Source organism: Astatotilapia calliptera, chromosome 14, assembly GCF_964374335.1.
Source record: "Astatotilapia calliptera chromosome 14, fAstCal68.1, whole genome shotgun sequence".
Taxonomy (NCBI): domain Eukaryota; kingdom Metazoa; phylum Chordata; class Actinopteri; order Cichliformes; family Cichlidae; genus Astatotilapia; species Astatotilapia calliptera.
The window spans coordinates 22425001-22445223 of NC_137435.1; the positions used below are offsets into that span (position 1 = coordinate 22425001).

At 39.4% G+C, this 20223-nt stretch overlaps 2 protein-coding genes and 1 long non-coding RNA gene across 3 annotated transcripts; 1 reads left to right on the plus strand and 2 right to left on the minus strand.

Annotated features, from left to right (window-relative positions):
- Positions 1–1483: 1483 nt before the first annotated feature.
- rab38a (RAB38a, member RAS oncogene family) lies at positions 1484–9325 on the minus strand. The gene is made up of 3 exons (XM_026193680.2): positions 8902–9325; positions 5513–5793; positions 1484–2752 (listed from the first exon to the last, which is right to left on the minus strand). The coding sequence occupies exons 1-3, from the start codon at positions 9101–9103 to the stop codon at positions 2597–2599; spliced, it is 639 nt and encodes a 212-aa protein (XP_026049465.2). The 5' UTR covers positions 9104–9325; the 3' UTR covers positions 1484–2596.
- Positions 9274–10580, plus strand: LOC145420238 (uncharacterized). The gene is made up of 3 exons (XR_013901556.1): positions 9274–9459; positions 10073–10180; positions 10278–10580. It is a non-coding gene; the product is annotated as an uncharacterized LOC145420238 (long non-coding RNA).
- On the minus strand, positions 10570–19432 carry ctsc (cathepsin C). Its single transcript, XM_026193310.2, has 8 exons — positions 19057–19432; positions 18565–18710; positions 17697–17851; positions 16093–16248; positions 14964–15082; positions 13210–13341; positions 12376–12608; positions 10570–11858 (listed from the first exon to the last, which is right to left on the minus strand). The coding sequence occupies exons 1-8, from the start codon at positions 19214–19216 to the stop codon at positions 11592–11594; spliced, it is 1368 nt and encodes a 455-aa protein (XP_026049095.1). The 5' UTR covers positions 19217–19432; the 3' UTR covers positions 10570–11591.
- Between the last annotated feature and the right edge of the window lie 791 nt (positions 19433–20223).

Sequence of the window (20223 nt, forward strand, 5' to 3'; positions counted from 1 at the left end):
ATTGGAATCCTCTGTGTATGCAGCAGTCACATGATGGGTCAAAAACAATGCACGAGAACTATTATGTACCAGTTTGAACTTTTCACTGTGAAATCTTATCACAGGGTGTTACATAAACAGTGAGAAAATCGCTGCTCCAAAAGAAATGTCTTTGATCCCCTGTTAAAGTGTGAAAAATACAATTCAAAGCATAGTTATGAGGTATGCTTGAACTGCATCAGTGATCCTGATTTGATTTGATACACTAAACATGTGAATTTAAAATGCTATGCTGTTGAAAACTGCTGTCAGAGTTCAGTTCCTTGTGCAGTACAAATGAACAACAAAGAATGTACATCAGCTTTAATTAATCATGTAGTCAAATGGCATATAAACTCATTAGTTGATGTTTTAAAGGAAGTTCTGTTCTTTTTTCTTGCTGTCCTATGAAGCCCCGCCTTAGCTGCTGTTCTGTAAATGTAAACCCAGTTTTTCTAGTATAAAATCTGCATTAGATGTCTGGGAAAATATTCTTTTTCTGTTAGATGAGCATAATGCATGAAACTGTTAAAACCAAAAGAACTGAATGACACACAAAGTACAGGTGTGGTTTTTGCATGACCAATAATTCTCTTTTTCATTTACTACAAGACATGATAGAAAGGGGAGTAAATGCAATCACAAATTTGTATCATCAGTTAAATCCTGGAGTTGCTTGACACCAGGTTTGTCATGCTGTTATATTTAATTTCAGATGGCGACCTGATAGGACTTCAGCTGGGATAGGCTCCGGTGGAATCAGTGCACGGTGATCTATTACAGCATGCTCTGATTCCAGATACTCTGAATAACTGGTTTCATGTCAATCATTGTAGTATCTGCCATTTTAAAGAATAAACACAAAGAAAAACTACATTAAGCTTGGCCTTTAAAGGCCTCCTGATCTGGGCCGAGTGACTTTATTTGCACTTCGTTCACCAAATTCTCTTCTACATGCCTTTTTTTGTATTCCATTAGAGGAAGGATAGAGCCTTGTGGAGCAGGATGGGGGGAGTCTCAATGTCCACTGTTGTCAGTAAAGACAAGTATCACCAGTGCTGATGAGTGATTCTTCTTGTGGCACAGCAAATATTTACCCTTTTTCACATCAGACCAGAGGACACTGGCTGTGTGAATAGTCAGCAAAACACTGCTGCAGGCTGACAGTGATGGTTTGTCAGATGTGCTGCTTAGACACAGCCCAGGCTTCTTGTTTTGCCAACAAGAGGTTACTGCCACCTAACCCAGAAACCTGTATTGTCTGGTTATACCTCCTCCCAGGACTGCACGGCGAAGCATATGAGCAGACTTCTTAACTGACATCTCCCTCACGATCCTTAATTTATTGAATTGTTAGGATCCAGTCATTTATACCTTGATCATAGTGCATAGAATGAATGTTAAACCATGTTTGTTGTTGTATACAGACTTTTTAATGTTATAATAAGAAGACAAACAGCTAGTCGTCAGTAAAGCCACGGTTTATTCACATGAACATTTTGAAAACTGGATACATCTTTGGTTCTACTGTATAATCTGCCTCAGTTTGCTGTATATAATATGTACATAGTTGTATACATGTTTGCATTCATCCCATAATTACAAACATTACAAATAAAAGAAATCACAGTGGGATAGAAATTTAATAGAAAACCACTGGATAGAAATAAGGGATACAATGGGCATTAACACACATTCAGCATTATTTTTAAAAGTGCTGAAATTGAAATGAGTTCAATTCTTAATTAGGGCTGAACAGAAAGAGAAATGTGCACCATTAAGAGGGCTTGTAAATAATATATAGTGAATATCTCTACTGCAGATATTAAATAAAATGCTTTAAAAAAGGCACTTTAATTGCAATAATCTGCTTTACAGTGCTTCACTGGAAATAGTGGATGGACATGAAAAGTTAAAAATAAATGAAGCCATATTTGAAGGAGCCATGTAATGTGGCTGTGGTCTTATTAGCATTGAGAAGGAATTGCTTGGGAGAGAGTCGGTGAGAAAAAATTCTTAACTTGCTTTCTCTGCTTGCTTGTGAAAGAAGTATGAAAAATGTGACAAACCAAAAGTGCCGTCAGGTACGGGTTAGGAATTACAAACAAGCAGAGGAGAAAAATGAGAGCAGAGGAAAAGAACAGAGACGACAGTAAGAAGAGAGAAAGAGGAGCAGCGACCATGGCTTCCATATAGTGATTACTTCCACACACCTCCAGCACAGATATTCTGTGATTTGCCACAACCTTTCTGTGCATGTGTTCATTAACTCCGTCTCCATGGTAGCCGAGGTGGCAGTGTCGAGGCCTGAAGTCACCCAGAGGGTGACCTTGTCTTTGACAAGAGCACACAGCTGCACCCATCTCTCTTTCTGCCTCTGCTCAAATCCATCCATTTCCTGAGCCAGCTGCCTCTCTGTCCACTCAAACCCCACACCCAACCCACCCAAGCTTAAAGATTGGAAAGGAGTTGGCACCCACACCGTCTACCTCGAAAGGAGCCAAAAGGAGCTCTTCCTTGTTCTCTTTCTCACACACAAACTGAACACTGTGTGTAATGAGAATCCAACTACCAGGTCCTACTGGGATCTGAAGCACGAGGAGCATGTCCCACCTTTGTCCTTTTCTAATTGAGGCGTGATGGTGTCTGGGACTTCTGACTGGAGCATGTCTTTCTCACTGGCAATGATGTGCTTCACCAAGCAGTTGGCTGCTTCATCGATGTTTATGTTTTCCTGAAAGCAGAGAGTGGAGAAAAAAAAGGGGGGGGGGGGGGTGATAGAGGAGAGGGGGGAAAGAAAGACAAAGAATATGAAAAGGTAGAAGATCAATCAATGTTATAAGGCACTAAACAAGATAGAAAAAAGCGCCTGCAGGAAGAAAAACCTGTGGAGTTAATTGAGTGAATCAAATGGTCCGTCACTAAACTGAAGAGGTGGAAGAAACACAACAAAACAGTCAGCAGGAATGATGTGAACACAAGCTGGAAAGAGATTTTTGCATTTACTCTGAGTGGTTGCCTCTGGTCTGACACACTGACAAATGACAATGCATCTCTCTTTTACACACAAAAAAATGACGACGAAAGCATCCACAGCAAAACCTAATGAGACCTGTGATTACACTAAAAATATATATTTTTTTCAATGTAATATATTTATACAGCACCATATACCAACAACAGTCACCTCAAGGCACTTTGTATTGCAAAGTAAATACTCTACAATAATACAGAGAAAACAGAGAAAGCCCAAACAATCGGAGATGATTGCAAAAATACTGGAATAGGTAAAAACTGGAATGATCAATTTGCACAGTATGGAACACTTACATATGCAAGAAAGACCTGCATTATGCAGGCCTGAATTCTAATTTATATAAATTCTCAACATTAGAGTCTTTCTATCCTAATCTTAGAAAGAATTAAAAAACCTAGATGAACTCAGTGATGACACAGTGTGTGATTGATGGATACTGCAGTAGCTCAGAAAGGAAATGTCATCGTAGTCAAATGAGGTCTCTAATAAAAACAGAAATAACTTCCAGAAGTGTCTCTCACCCTGCCCTGCTACTTTTTCAATATAAATTTAAATAAGCTGCATTTTTCCCTTTTTTTCATGATCCGGTTATCAAAGTTTAGTTAGGAGGAATTTTACCTTAGTTTGATGAATAAAACAAATGATACCAAAAAGTTTCTTCATATAGGAATTGGGATGCCTAGTTTAACATTCCAGCTAAATGATCCTCTAAGGAAAGTCATCATCTACAAAGCTTCTCCACCCACAGGAATACAACTCAAAAGTTCTGCTGAGCGTGAAAAAAGATGAGAAAGATGCAATATTCTTACATGTAAAGTCTACAGCAGCAGCAGTCGTGTGCTTAATATTTTAATATCCTGATGATCTAGCAGTGTGCCGCTCAAGTAAAATGTATTATATATCATGTGCCAGCTTCACTTCTTTCCTTCCGCAGAGTTTTTCACAATAAAAACTGTTGTTGCAAATTTTGGAGTTTACTGAGCTCCAAAAAAGTCAGTTATCAGCTGAGTAAAATATAGTGTTTCCAATTAACATTCGAGGCATTAAGCTCTGAACTACTTAACATTTGTGATGGATTATTATTTATATTTATGGTTAGTGAAAAAAAAGATGACAGATGATTTATTAGGTGCGACTGTTTTGCAATGTCAGGCTTTGAGCAAAGTTAATACTCAGTTTATCTCTGTGTGTTTTTTTTAATCATTCTTCCCCTGAAACAATTATTGTTGTAGACGTTATCGTCATTGTTTTTATAAAGCTTCATTAACTTGTTTGGTGGTCTTTTTTTTCTTTTCTTTTTATACAATTACAATATTTTAGAGATTGTATTTTGTTTTCTAATGGTATAAATGGCATTTATACAACAACTAAAACTATAGAGGACAATAATGCTTTGCTGAGAATACTGAGTATAATCTATTTCGGGCCTGTGGCAGCTGTGGACCTCACAGATTTGTACAAATATTTGTATAAAGAAACAAAAGTGAGAACAGATTTTGTATATGGTTAAGTGGCTGATTGTTTTTGTTAAGTTTTATTTGAACTTTCAGTGCCGTATATGGCTAAGCTTTCTCACACCTCAGTCTATGTTCTCCTCTTACCACCTAGCTGTGAGATTCCTAGCAGCCATACTCAGGTCTGAGTGTGTTACTGTGTCACTGTGTGTTGCTCATTTCACAATCAGAATACACCCACCGCATTTTTATTTTCTGTCGTCATGAGTGAGCCTTGAATCAAACTTTTACTGTCTTTTATTTCTTATTTGTGCTCAGTATTTAAATATATTATCCCATTTCTTCTGTTCATCTTTAAATATTATTGCTATGCTGTCAGTCCAGTCTAAAATTTGTTACAAAGGCTTCAGACTGACTGAATATAGCAAACGTAACAAACTATATTTTGTAAGCAGTTTAGGTATTTTAGCTGAAAGTTACGTTTTGGTTAAAAATATAATTTTTATAAATTGCATCACAGTCTCTGTAAGCTTAAGAATAAGCACTTTTTTATGGTTTGTGCAGTCAGTGGAAAAAAGTGTGCCAGTATATTCCCTCAACACTCCTGGACATCCTGTCTGGATAACAGAGCACCTGATGCAAGTGCAGCTGACCTGGAATAACACAGAAGGAACGTCGACTGTGAGACTCTTGTGCAAAAGCAGCAGGGCTCTGTGATTGATATGCAAATACTGAACAGACTGGGACTGTTAAACTCAGCACTTTTAAAGGATCTCTTCACATCCTGAATGTGCCTCTGTGGTGGCATCTCCACAGGGTAATCAGGTGCTAGGTCTGATAGAGTCAAGGAGTCAGCTGCTTCCCAAGGACCTCTGAGGAGACTTGCTGACACACGGGGATTGAACCTCAGAGCTCTGTTGAAGGCTGCTCTTTGTTTCCTTGTAGTTAAAACACTGTGTGTGTACGTGTATTCGTGTGTGTGTCTGTTTGTCATCTTTCTCACCTTAGCAGAAGTCTCAAACCATCCCACAAAGCCGTTCTCCTGGCAGAACTGCTCCATCTTTATTCCGTTATTGGTCAGTACATCCCGACCCTGGTCACATTTATTGGCCAGAAGAACAGTGGCTACATGCTTCCCGTCGGCAAGTGTCAGTTTGGAATCCAAATCCTCTTTCCACTTTGTGACAGCCTCAAAGGAGGCAGGCCGTGTGACATCAAACACGATGAATGCACCCATGGCTTCACGGTAATACACACGGGTCATGTTGCCAAACCTCTCCTGACCTGAAAGACGTGCACACAAAGTGACACACACACACACACATAAGATTATTGCTTGTTGTCACTGTGATGCATTTTAAATTTTTCATACTTTATTAAAGCACATCGTGAAATTTTCGACAGATCAGTATAACAATGGTCTATCAAAGCTGTCACCTTATCAGCAAACATAAACAATGTTACCATTTTCTCATTTTGGGTGTATTTATGGATGCGTTCTTTACATATTTCACCTGCATCCGATACTTCAGACACACAATTTTTTTTTCCAGTCCATTACAAGACAAGCAGGGACAGATGGAAAAGAGGCAGAATGGGAGAAAGAAACATGGCTCTGGAGTCTGTGCGTGCCTGCTTGTGAAACTGTCTGTAAAAAAAAATTCCTGAGGGTCAAATTAATTTGATAAGCCCTGTTGGAATCTTGTATCCACACACATTTTCCCATCCATAATTTCTGCTGAAGAACCATCAGATTCAGCTGCGCAGCCGCAGAATAAAATCAAGACACTTCCACACTGTGGAATAACCATAAATCAAACTGGTCTACTCATCGTGGCATCCAAGAGAAGATGCCAAGAAAAAGGGTTTTGAGTCCCACAGCAGTGTTTTGGGTTTTTGTTTTTTTTTTTGAACAGATGGATCAGACCACAAGGTCAGATGCAGAACAGGTGGGAGGCAGAAAGGTTTGCTCAAGGACTTATCTAGGGGCAGATGCTTGTTGAAACAGGTCGGCCATTGGAGTATGTCGAGCAGAAAATTATGCCCCTGGCCTTCTCAAACACACTGCTTTCTGGGCAAGTACATTATAGAGGATGTTTGAAAAAGCCCCACTAGAAAACTTAAGTATCTCTTTACAACAGATCAGATCAGGTATCTTTGGGTGTTTCTACTTATGTCTCTGTGTAGCTGTTTGCAAATATTGTATCTTTGCTAATATTTAACCTCACTCCTCAAAATAGGTACTACTTAGGGGCCTTTTAGGCTCATAGAAAGGCAGCAATAGTGTAAGTCTGCAGTTCAACATAATCCACGAAAGTTCAAAAGACTGAAAATTATCTGAAGTCAAAGACAAAGAAACAAAACCCTAAAGGTTTTTCCTCTTATGTGTACATGATCTAGGCTTGTGAAGTTAGCTCTGCTACACTGGCAGCATGGCATAGAAAAATGGGAGACAAAGATAAAAAGGTCGAAGTTGTTTATCTTGGTAAATGCACAGAACAGCGAGTGATTTATTACATCTGTTGCATGAGAAAACTGTAGCTCATTACCAAATCCCATAACAGAGCTGGGTGAGTTTTTTCTTAGATTCATAAAAGTGAGACGCAGTCATAAATATTTCAAGAAAAGGTTGTACGTAGCGTATTTACTTGAGATAATCTTCCATCTTGAAGGCTTTAATAACCTTTAGGTGAGTGTAAGAAGCACAATGAGTACAGTGCAAGACCTGTGGCAGTTTTCTCTGAGGGAGACCCTCATCTTTGGCTCATAATAAAAAGCTTTCTGTGTACAGGAGCTTGGGCCTCAAATCTCCCTCACATGAGTTTGAGACACATGACTGCTTGCGCTTACTGGAGAGAGAGCGCACAGGAGGGGAGAGAGCACCAGGTCTGAGGATTCTTCTAAACCTCAGCAGACACTCATGTGACATGAGGCTGTTGTAGTCTTTCTGTCATCTTAACCAACAGCACCCCAGTCAAAAGCCGGTATTATTTCTGATATCTGTCATCGCCAGAAGCAATTTAAAAACTGAAAACCGACACATAAACATATTTGAATTTCTATTTTAATAACTTTTGGTTTTAAAGCAAATAAAAAACTTCCATTCCTCGTCCCTGATGACATGGCATCCTAACACCTACCGACAATTTACACTATTCAACTTATATACTACTACATTTACAAAGTATAGTGAAGGCGTGTGATACTTGGGATCTACTCGGGGAAAAAATGTGAAAACACTTTGTTTAGTTACACTGTGTGTGTGTGTGTGCGTGCGTGCGTGTGTGTGTGTAAGACAGCTGCATTTAGAGCAAAAAAACTCCGTACTGGGGACCGCATGACATCAAATTATAAAGGTGATATAATAAACATGCTTTTATTATGTCATCAGCTGGAACATGAGCTCAATGTTTCGTTCCAAATTAGATAAGATTATTAATTTTCTGGCTCAACAGACCAGCTGGTGCAGAAGGTTTTGCATAAGCCTCGAAACAATCTTAGAGTGGCACGCCGTTACTATGACGACACTGATTTATCATGAGAGCATCGTGATGCTCCTTCATCAAGGTCACATGGCGCAAAAGCTCATCTTATATATGACTTTAACCTTTTTAACATGTGATTGTATGAGTGCATAGCCAAGCGATTGGAAGGCAGGAATTTGGAGTCAGCTGGTACAAATGACGAACAAGAATGTGTGTGTGTGTGTGTGTGTGTGTGTGTGTGTGTGTGTGTGTGTGTGTGTGTGTGTGTGTGTGTGTGTGTGTGTGTGTGTGTGTTAAAAACAAGGGTGAACTGTAAAAAGAAAAAAACTATCTTGGACTGGTGTGCTTTTGTTTCCTTATTATGATTTGTTTAATGTAAAATAAACAATAATTTTAAAGTCCATAGTCAGACATCTCACACATTTTCCTGAAATTACAAAACATGTCGTTTCTACTGGAGCAGCCAACCTCTCATAAGTATTTCATTAATTATTTGGAAAGCTTTAGCACAGCACTTACCGAGGTGGTTTTTACAACGACAATCATTGTGTGATTGTGTGTCATTTAATGAAGACATAACGGGCTAAATAATTGTAAACTGAAATTTCTTTAGATTATAGCTTGTCACTTTCATTAAAGAGATTTCAAATGTTATGGTAATTTCACTTAAAAGACTAATTAACCCTCTCCAGCATGTTTTCTGCATAAGAAAATCACACATTTCCAAAGAAGTTATAAATTGATAATAATCTGCTTTGCATAACTTCTAAATGTAACATACTTAAAACACTTTTAGGCAAAAAGGAAACAAATCGCACAAATCCTCGTTTCTTACAATCCCCGCGGTGTTATCGGACTGTTTCACCTCCTCCTATTTAATGTGAGCGGTGGGTGAAAGTTGGTTTACCTGCGATGTCCCACAGCTGAAGGCGCACGGTCTCCTGGTCCCAGTTGAGCACTTTGAGTGCGAAATCCACGCCGATGGTGGCTCGGTAGTTGGGGCTAAAGTTGTGGTGGACATATCGCTTGATGATACTGGTCTTCCCAACCCCGAGGTCGCCTATCACAAGAATCTTATAGAGATGCTCCTTATGGTGGTTGTTCTGCATGGCGACCGAGGAGGGCGAGAGTCGAGCATGAATCCACCGTATTGGGAAGACCTGGGGATGATAGCGGGAGACGCACAGGACAGCGCAGAGAGAGCTGGGGAGAGCTGGGAATGAGAAGGGGCGGCAAGGTACGCCCTGGCCCACAGAGGGAAGCGAAGCAGAGACGTCTGGACCTTGTGACTCACGATGGGCAGCTCCAAGCTGGAGAGGCAGCACTGCTCTTATACTAGCTGACTACTACTGCTTGTTTTGTATTTGCAGACTACTTTATTTTAGATAAAAGCAGTCAGCAAAATGTAACCTGCTTTATGGAAATGAAAAAAAGACGGGGCATAACAGTGCCTGCCACAGGTCAGGTATGTAAACTGAATTATCATTACCGAAACGTCAGCACTGGTAACATTGTTTGGTTTCGCAGCTCGTCGAAGCAGAGCGCAAGAACGGAATGGCCTATACACACTCCCCGGCCACTTTATTAGGTACACGTGTTCATCCTTAACCTCCTAAGACCCAAACTCTTCCACGGCATTTATTTTTAATTTCTCTTTGATATTTGGGCATATTGGGGCCCGATGAATGTAAAAACAAAGTTTTACCAGATTTTTTTTTTAAATTATTTATTTTTACCGTATTTTTGTTTCTAATAAAAATGAGAGACACATATGAGGATATTCGTTTAAAGTTTTGATAGAACCTTAGCAATATAATGTCCTCGTGAGTGGATATCAGGCCCTTGTAGAGCAAAATTGAGTATTTTGGTCTAAATAACCCAAAATGTGATGTTCACATATGTGGACGCCAGGTCCTAGGAGGTTAACACAAATCAGCCAATTGCATGCAAGCAACTCATCACATTTAGGTTTGTAAAAGTGGTCAAGACGACCTGCTGAAGTTCAAGTTCGCCTTGAAGCAGATGTGCCACTGCAGCATATGTTCATACTGACTGCCACTCCTGTCACCTAAAAACAGGAAGAACTGAGGCTGTAATTATCACAGACTGACAAGCTGGACAACAGAAAGCTAGAAAATGTTACCTGGTCTGATGACTCTCATCTCTTCTGCTGCGACATTAAGATGGTAAGGACATAACTCTGTTCCCTACCAGCTGCGCATCATTTTAACACCAGTCTATCAGTGTACTGTTGCTGACCATGCCATTCCTTTATGACCTCAGCACATCAATCCTAGGATGGCTGCATCCAGGAGGATAAAATGCACCTGAGTTCACTCTGCACAGATGGCCTCCACAGTCACCAGATCTACACCCAACAGAGCACCTTTGGGACGTGGTGGAACAAAACAAGGATGTGCAGCCGACAAATCTATAGTCACTGCGTGATCATGTTAATATAGACCAAGCATCTGTCAGCATCTTATTGAGTCTTTGCCATGAAGACTTAAGGCAGTGCCGAAGGGAAGAACCTGGTACTAGCCAGATGTACCTAATAAAGTGACCAGTGGAAGTATTTAAATTTTATATTATGCTTTTTCCAATTATTTTATTTCATTTATAGAAAATTGCATTACATTTTGTCACACACAGAAAAAAATAATTTCAAAACTTCCAAATTGAAATAGAAAGGGTATAGAGGAGGAGTAAGAGGCACTACAATCAATTTGCATCCCTTTATTAACTGATGCAGCAATAACAGCTCACTGGGAAACTCTTACAAATCATCCAACAGGAAAACGTGGCAGTTTTGGTTTCGATGTAGCAAGGACAAAAGAGGTTTCTACTCTGTTCAGTGCATTCCTGAGTCAAAGAACAAAACACACATCTGGATTTCCCTTTAAATGTGACAAGTAAAACTTTAGAACATACTGAGATAAGCAGTATGTCCTAATCCACAGTGGTAGGTACTTGATTTCAAGTACTTATTGGCAGTTAGAGCTTGAATATTCAAAAGGCAGCTAATCAGTCACTGCTTAAATCAGCAAACATAAAAAAGTGGTGGTGTTGGGGAGTGGCATCAAAAGAGCAGCATTACTGTTTCCCTTAAATTAAAAATCCATTTTCAGAGCTGTAAACATGTGTAATTCATACAAACATAAAATCCTTCATACCCAAATTTTAAATTTTTACATTTGGGAGCAAAAACTAAAACTCCCAGCAACGTATGAAATAATAGGGATAACCTACTGTATGCACCGTACTTCCTGATCTGAGAGCTGGCAGTTTATGAAAAGTATAAATGAACAATGTTAAGATTTCAGATTGATTTCCCTTTTAAACAAATTGCATATCCATTTGGAGGTTGCCATTACAGCGCAAATCCATAATTTTTCATTTAATTAATCTTGCTCTGCTCATTAGTGCCACCCTGTGACTCAATTCTTTTGTGAAAAGTTATACATTTAGCTTTAAATTGTCAATCTCCAATGCATATGTTGATAAAAACCATGGAACATTTGTGCTTTAAAATCTGTGACTCATAACCATTGGTTATGTCAATCATCATTGATTATGTCAATTCTGACGTTTCAGCTTCTACAGTTTAGGTATAGGGTTGGCTGCAACAGCGATGCTCTCGATGGCACACTCGTCATTTCCGCGGCGAATTCGGAAGTAGCCTTCCTCGCCCCAGTCGGTGCCCCAGCTGTTCTTGACAATCCAGTAATTCTGCCCAGTCTTGTGGCAGCGGCCGTACCCCACCAGCAACACGGCATGGTTGGTCAGCTCAAAGGGATTGAATGGGTCTGCAAGGCCAGTGTGGTGGTAGATGCCCTCCTTATAGTTCATGAAGTCAGGATAGACCTGTGAACAGAATGGGATCATTTTATTTTTAACTGGAAAGCAAATACACTCCGATATAAAGGATATAGAGTTCAAGGGGTTGCTGCTCTGCTCATCTCTCTGTCTGCTGGCTTACTTATATGTTTGGGATTAAGAAAATAATTTAAACCTGTGCTTAGAAAGATTTAGAAGACCGTTTATATTGATTATGGTGATTTGAAACAATGCAATTTAGAAAATTCATGAAAATCTGTAACATTATAAACCCTTAAGAGACGTTGCTGAATCGGGTTTTCAGTCAGTGTTTTATAGGTGAGGTGAGCCACCCTTCAAGGACAGCCTCGTCCAACGCCAAACAAAGTAATAAACTCAAGAAAATTAAAGATCTGTGAACAGCAAGTATGATCATTTGATTTTGATCTTCTCCCCCCCATTTCAAAAACACTGGTCTGTAGAATTCTTTTTATCTCTTAGTTTATGCTGAGGGTTGAATTTGCATTAACAGATCAAGCCTTAGATCAGGGAGAAGCTGTTGTACCTCAAAAGCTACTGCCATAGGTCCATTCTTGACCAGCTCCAACATCATGGCCGCCTCACTGCAGCCGCCGTAGAAGCCACCAACATAGTTGTATTCTGCTGCGTAAATGCGCCTACAGTTCTGAGGAACACCACACGGAGTGTTCTTTCCAACATACGGAAAGCATGACTCGTCCACAATGCCAAAATCCTGTGTGTACTTCCCAATCAGGTATGGGAACCCGCCATCACAGCCTTAAAAATAGGAGGAGAAAAACAAGGTTTGCTGAACATATTAAACCTGTCAAAAATCTTTCAAGGGCAAAACTTAATGTGATCCAAGATGGGGGGGCATTACTGAAAATGCATTAATATGACTTTATAAAGCCACCGATGATACTAAATGCAAAAAGATTCTTCAAAAAGGAGTTACAGCATTTGCAAAACCTGTACCCAGTTTACATTTGACCAGTCAAGTCTTTTTTCTGGACCTGTAGACCTCTTTTAACATGCTTGCTCATAGTCTGCACCCTAGAAATCCTTTTGTGATTTCATATACTTTACAGAACATCTTGATCCCACTTTGTACACGCTATTAAAATACTTCAGCAATATTAGTTCAGATTAGGGTTGAAGGCAACCCCCCCCTCAAAGCAAACAAACAAACAAAAATTCAATACAAACATTTTTCATCGTTACAGTGTATTGAGATATTTGATATTTACATCGACTAAATATTCTTCACTGTTTTGTTAATTTTCTACTTGTAGCATAAATGTGCAATAGCCAATAACTGTTTTAATATTAATTGAACTGGGAGTCAAATAACAAACGCACAGATTTACTGTTAGTTTACCTTGAGAGTACTCGGAGCAAGAGACCACTTGTTGAGGGCTGAGGGTGGGCGCGTCGCTGTTGTTGGTGAGGATTCGAATACGAGCTTCCAGCATTCCCATTGTGGCAAAGGAGTAGCAGCTTCCGCATGATGCTGAAACAGAAAATCCAAAATTTCCATTAAGAAAACACTACTATGAAACACAGCAGTACTTCAATAAATCCCAACATTGCAAAACTTGTGATAGTTGTTGTTTTCTCGTTTGGTTTCCAAGCAAACTATGGCAACTTGTAAAGCTACAACGGGCCTAATTTTAATTCTTATACAAACGCTTTGTTCCTACGGTAGTGGAAAAACGTCTGCTGGTCTAGTTTGTGATGACAAACATTTGTATGACCAAGAGAGAAAAATTAAAGCTTTTTCACAGGACCTAATAAATCTGTACTTTGCTAAAATAACATGCACCTGCAATCCTCCAGAGCTGACACGCAAGGGAGATCCAGGTGCAACATTAATAAAGAGTCATAAACGCTCTAACATTAGGAACACTAATCATGTGGGGTGGCTGCAGCTCGGGTGGCAGAGCAGGTCGACCACTAACCAAAAGGTCAGTTGTTCGATTGGGCAAGATACTAACCCCATGTTTGCCTACTGGTGGTGGTCAGAGGGCCTGGTGGCACCAGTGTCCAGCAGCCTCGCCTCTGTCAGTGGCTAAAATGTAGCTTGCTATCACCAGTGTGTGAATGTGTGTGAGAATGGGTGAATGACTGAATGTAGTATACAAATGCAGGCCATTTACCATGTTCCTCTACAACACCATTAACTATACCCACAGATGGAAGACTGCTAACATTTATATGCAATTTTTCAACCAACTAATGTCTACTTCTGGTAAATTCCCAGTGATAAATCAGGCACCTTATAAAATACTGACTTTGTATAATAAATTTTAAAAATACCGTCAGCGGCCGGAGGTAGCACTCAGCCTCCAGCTAGATGCACCCATTGTATACATTTTTGTATGAATCCATTGTCACCTTGTACTAAAGTTATCGCATTCGCAAGATTTTCAGAAAACTTGACCTCTGACCTTCACCTTGAGGTCGAGGTCACTGAGATTCAAACTCATCTGAGATATTTAGTAGATACACCCATGTTATAAATTTGAAAGTCCTATGTCTTTTAGTTCTTGAGTTCTCACATTCACAAACTTGGGTGTCCACGTCACCTGCCCGCCCATCGGGGTGACGACAATACACTAAAACACTGCATTTCAAAGTAATGGGGGCTCTGATTGAGTGTATGGGCACTTTCCTTGCATTGCACCCTCTGCCAGACCACCCACACCAATTTACTTTCAAGCCTGCCAATTTTTGTGAACTGAAATGGAACCTTAAGAATCCACCTGACTTATAACACTGAAGCAGAAAAAGCTCTGCAACTCTGCACAGTGGCTGAGTGCGCTTTGACTGAAACACTTCAACCCTCTCCAGCTCCTTAAACCCCATCCTACAGAGGCCCTCTCAGACACTTAAAGTACTAAGCATGCATAATCTCTCCACTCACACACTAGGCTGTGCAGAAACACGGGAGGAAAGCAGAAAGGACACCCTGGCTTGCAAAGAGGGAAGCAGGGTAGCTGGTGAGCAGTTGTTCAGTGCCTGACTTAGTGACAGCTGCTCAAAAGGAAAGGTATGGCTTTGTCTGAATCTGACCCTTTAACTTTTCTATATCGTATTGAGTGAACTTTGTATTAAATTTATTATATTGCATACCTTGGTTTCTCACAGGGCTAACAAAGTTAACCCTGTCAACATTTCTCCAGTCCCATTGCTCAGGTAGAGCTGATGCCATCTTAGCTACGTCAGCTTTCACAGGTGCAGGGCGAGCGCGCCTAAAATGTAAAAGGGGTAATTTTACTTAACACATTTGCACTGAAAAGCAGTCCTATACAAAACCATAACTATGGAAATGTAATGTGTGTAAATCCACATTAAGTAAGATGGATCTGTTAGTCCAAGTGATATTTGTACCACAATTTGCTGAAATCCACTTAGAGGAGGAGACAGTCCAAAATAAAGAGGAAAGATTAGAACTAAACTGCTAAAATAACTCTTAACTTGCTACTAGACCAAAAAAAAAAAAAAGGACAAAAAAAAAAAGTGTGAGGAAATATACTACTGATGAATTCAATTCGTCATTGTGGCAGGACATCCTCCCTCTGTGGTAGAGAATTATATACTATTTATGACGGTTCTTGTAAAGTTTGCCTGCAGGAGAAAAGTCTTTACTGACTTATTAAATCATGACAATAAATTCAGCTGGTGTGTTGGAGTCCAAACGACTGCAGGGGTGGAAACTCCCAGGATGGGTTGCTGAATGCTATGGAGGACTGCCACAATGACACACTGAACAGCCTTAGTTTAGTAGTGCCGACCTTTCAAGATAAGGGTGCGGGGACTGTCCACACGTAAATCCAGTTGAGTGTTCTTCTATAGCACCAAATCAAAACAGGAGTGACTTCAAGGAGCTTTATATTTTACATGTTAAAACCCCCGAAATACCAGAGAGAAGACTCCAACAATCAAACAACACCCTTTGACCGAGCACTTGGTGATAGTGGGGAGCAAAAACTCCCTTTTACAGGAAGGGAATTTTTGCTCTGCCACGACTGGTTGGGAGTGATGGGAGGAAGACGGGACAAAAGACAAGCAGTCATGGCTTAACTAGACACAAAACACAAATGTGTACTAACCTTTTTTTCCCCCCCTTTGAAAACACCTCCCAAACAAATCAACAGACTAGCTCCTAATATCGCAAACATATTACCTATATGTACATCTTTTGTCTCCTTCTATGTCCGGACCCCGGAGTACACAACGGGAAGTGCAAGTAAATACTCACACAGGGATACGAGAGGCAGGCCCGCCTGCTCTGTATTGCAGCTCCTGTAAAGTGTACATTTCGTGCTCTGGGTAGGGAGCAGCCTTCCAGGATTTCTGAACAGAGTTGATCACATCAATAAAGTCCATGCTGTGTTTGTAGAGCTTCTGTGGCAGTCTGGAGAAATAACAAAAGTACATTACAATTAATTAGGTACAAATATAAAAGATTTCAAGGGTATTCCTCAGCCCCAAACAGAGAGAGAAACTGACTAAAACAGATCTGAGTAAAATCACAATATGATAGGAAGTTGGTTAAAATGTACAGATTTTATTTATTTATTTTAAATGCTCGCATCTGGTAATTAATGCTGAAAAATATCTAATTTTACTGAAGCAGAAGCAGTATAGTGAAGGGGGAGACCAGACAGCTGTTACAGTCACTGTTCCCCTTTTTCTGACCGCCTCAACACTAAATTGTTAAATAAGGAGGCAATTGACAAAAAAGGGAAACTAGTTTATGCAACGTTGCGCATGTTTGTGTCCATGTTCTGTGGAATTCAACCACATTTTATAAATAGAAGTTTACAATGTTGATCTGATGTTTTTTTTTATTTATTTTAATACTGTATGGGATGTTGTTGCTCAATAACATTTCAACAAAATATGCATCTTTACTAATTCATAACCTGAATCAATTTGTTTTTTTCAATGATGCAGTCAATCAGTGTGGTCTTTTTATGCCACTTCAGCCAAGTTGCTTAACTGTAAGTTGCAAAATAAAGACTTGTTGTGTTGGTGGGTTACACAACTCTCAAAAAAAGAAAAAACAAAAAAACAAAACAAAAAAACCCCAGCACTTCCACATACTAGAGCAAGGCAGTGATAAGTGTGGGAAACGATCGATTAAGTTTCAAATCACTCACTTCACAATAGAAGAACCTGTTACCCTCAGATAACTACTACTAAGTAAAAAGACATGATCATAAGGATCCTGGCTGTGAGGGAAAAAAAGGCAATAATTTCCTAATGATTTTTCCACTATGTTATATTTGAAAATATTACAATAGTAAAATTGTAGTTTTAAATAATACCTGCTTATTTGCACTAAACTGAATTGAATTTCCAATGGGTGATAAATATTAAATGTAGGTCGGTTAATTTTCACCCTTCAGGGTAAAAATTTTTCAAAATTATTGGTGTCTGCACAGTTGTGCAGGGTTTTCAGGAAGGAAGTTGCATGTTTATATCTTGTTTAGGTTTGGACTTCTTTGGTTGACAGAGTTTTCAGTGACAAACTCTTTTTACTAACAGCAGCTTTAGGGAGTGATTTTACAACGCAGAGTGGAGTCCATTTTCAATGCCGGGTCAAAATAGCTGTACTGGTTTTTAAATCATGTCTCTGCCATACAAAGGTTACTTACAACTCTGAGAATGGTTTGTTGTTACTCACCAAAGATGATGACATATCCAATTTATTAGCAATTTCACTCTTAAAACTTTGAACCATTTGCACACCAATTTTTCTTTCAGCCTCTCAGACAACTTCTTTTTATACCCAATCATCTTAAAGATCTTGTGACAGAAAAAACAACAACAACAAAAAAGGTTTGTATAGTTATGTACCTGCTGCCGAAGACTGGTTTGTATTCTGTTCGGGGTGGTACTGGATTTACCCTCTTTCCAACAAAGCATGCCCAGTTACGCCCCAGGACATCATGGACCCACCCTGGTAGGGTCTGGTCACAGTAGCTGGTCACCTTAGGACCTTCTTGACTGTACTGAAAATTTGAAGAGACACGCAGATTAAAGCTGGACATCGTGTGAACAATTCAGTCAAATCATTTTATTCCAATATAAAAGAACCTTTTTAAAAGCAACTGAATTAAAATCAGATAATTAAATATGAGTTATACTAGTTTAACTAAGTATTCAGGTAACCGTTGATGTTAAAGTTTGAAAATACAGTACAAGAGTGTTAAATTAAATTACCAGTAGATTGTTTAATTTCACTGAATAAAAATCAAGAACCAGATAATGGTCATTAGCGAAGTGGACCACACTTGTGGCTATGACACGTCTCTGAGCTCACTGTCATGCGACCGATAAGGCAGGCACGCACACGCGCACACACACACACACACACACAAAAGATTCTGAAGTCTGAACCTGCTGCTGCTTTTAAATAACACGAAATTCAAAGATTAAATGAGATAAAGAAAGAGGAAATTGAGACAGAGTGAACTCTTAGATATTTAGAAAAAGGTTAACCGAAGATTGAAATTCATTTACAGCTCAAGTTCTAATTGCTTTAAATGATGAGTCAAACTTTGACATATCAAGTCTTTTATCACTCTGGCTTCAGAAAAGAACAGCACGACTTCAATAATGGTTGGAAAACTCAGCAAGCTGGGAGATTGCATGTGCAGCTCTAACATGGCATGACATTTAAGACATCACTCAAATCCACAAATTAGTCGCAGCCATCTTTTACCTTGAAGAAGGCGAACCATTTGTACCCATTAATGACCACTTCAAAGCCTTGATTGTAGATGATGGTGAAGAAGCCGGTGTGCCCCAGCTCATCTGTGGCCACAGACAGTTTCTGCAGAGTCACAGTCACAGTGCTCTCACCTACAGCTGTAGAGGAACGGCACACAATGAAAGGCAGCAAAAATCCCCTGAACAAAGTCGACCTTTAGATTGACTTCATCAACTCTTTACAACAAAGTTAAGGCAAATTTTTGTTGGAACATTTTTACTACTTTCTTTAAAGCATGTTTTACTTGTGCAATACTGCAAGTTTTAAAAATACAATTTAACCAAAGTACAACTTCCTTGAACTTAACACATGTCTTATCATAAGACTGTCACATGATTTCCAAAAAGCTAACCATTTTATTTCCTCCTCATGTGACCCCCATATTGTGTGACCGTTTGTTTGGTTTTTTTTAGATATGGTGTGCTTTTTTTGTTTGTTTTTTACCTTCAGCGGAACAGTTCACCGTCTTGTCGTGCCCTCCTTTGGACACCTGGAACACCCATGTTCCCACCAGGTCTTCGTAGGTGCAGTTTGCTGGTGTGTCACTCCAGCATCTCTCAACACAAAGCAGGAACAAACACACGAGCACTCCACTCAACCTCATCTTCAAACACAGCTAGCTTTCCGGGCCACAAAAATAAAACCTACGCAGTTAGAGCTCTTAAAAAGATAAAAGTTTACCCTGACTAACTGCAAACTGTCCCACTTCGACTTGTCTGCGAACCAGTCCCCAAACAGCTACCTATCCACACTGAAACTTCTGCACAGACGCAGATTTATAACTTGTCGTGTCAAGATAGCTCTCTGCTATCAGCACAATACGCATGCGCATATTTAGCTAGCACTACAGCCAATCGGCTAAAGTTAAACAAACATGTTCGTTTGTTCTTATTTTTAGATCAATGCTAACATATGACACATTCCAGAAACATAAGCTCGTCTTCTATCAATGTGACCAACACGCATGCAAGATGTAATTACGCTGTGAGTAGCTTATCGAGACTTTAATACAGCGTAATTAGTCTAACAAACAAGGAACTGATGGCATGTGAATCTCTTGCGCTCAACTGATCTTTGCTTCATAGTCTACTTCTTTAGTTTCGATTTCCTTGTCATATGACCTAGCTAAGAGCATGCGCAGTGGACATTGGAAAGACTAGCGGGGAAAACCACGTGAGTACACAGTTATTTTTGTTGCTAAAAATTGTGCTTTCATAACATTGCTACTTGAATATTAGAAATATGCTAAAAAGATAAGTAATAAAATAAAAGCATGGTAAAAATATTTAAACTACTTAAATCTTTAACACTGACAAGAAATAATATCACAGTTTTAGGACGCGTTCTGTGTTAGAACCTGATTTGTGTTTTGTTTATTGCATTTGTTTTTTTAATTAGGCAGAAAAAAACAGTAGTTGATGCATCTTTCTGGTGATTTAATCATAAACATTACTGATTAACCCTTCACCTCCCCCAAAAAGAGTTGTTTAAAAAAGAAATATTTATTGTAATGGAACACAAAAAATGGTCTTTTCTGCCATATAATATAACTCATCTGTGACCCTTTGCTTTTGATGATATAAAAGGAAGAGGTACATGCTTTTATTGCTG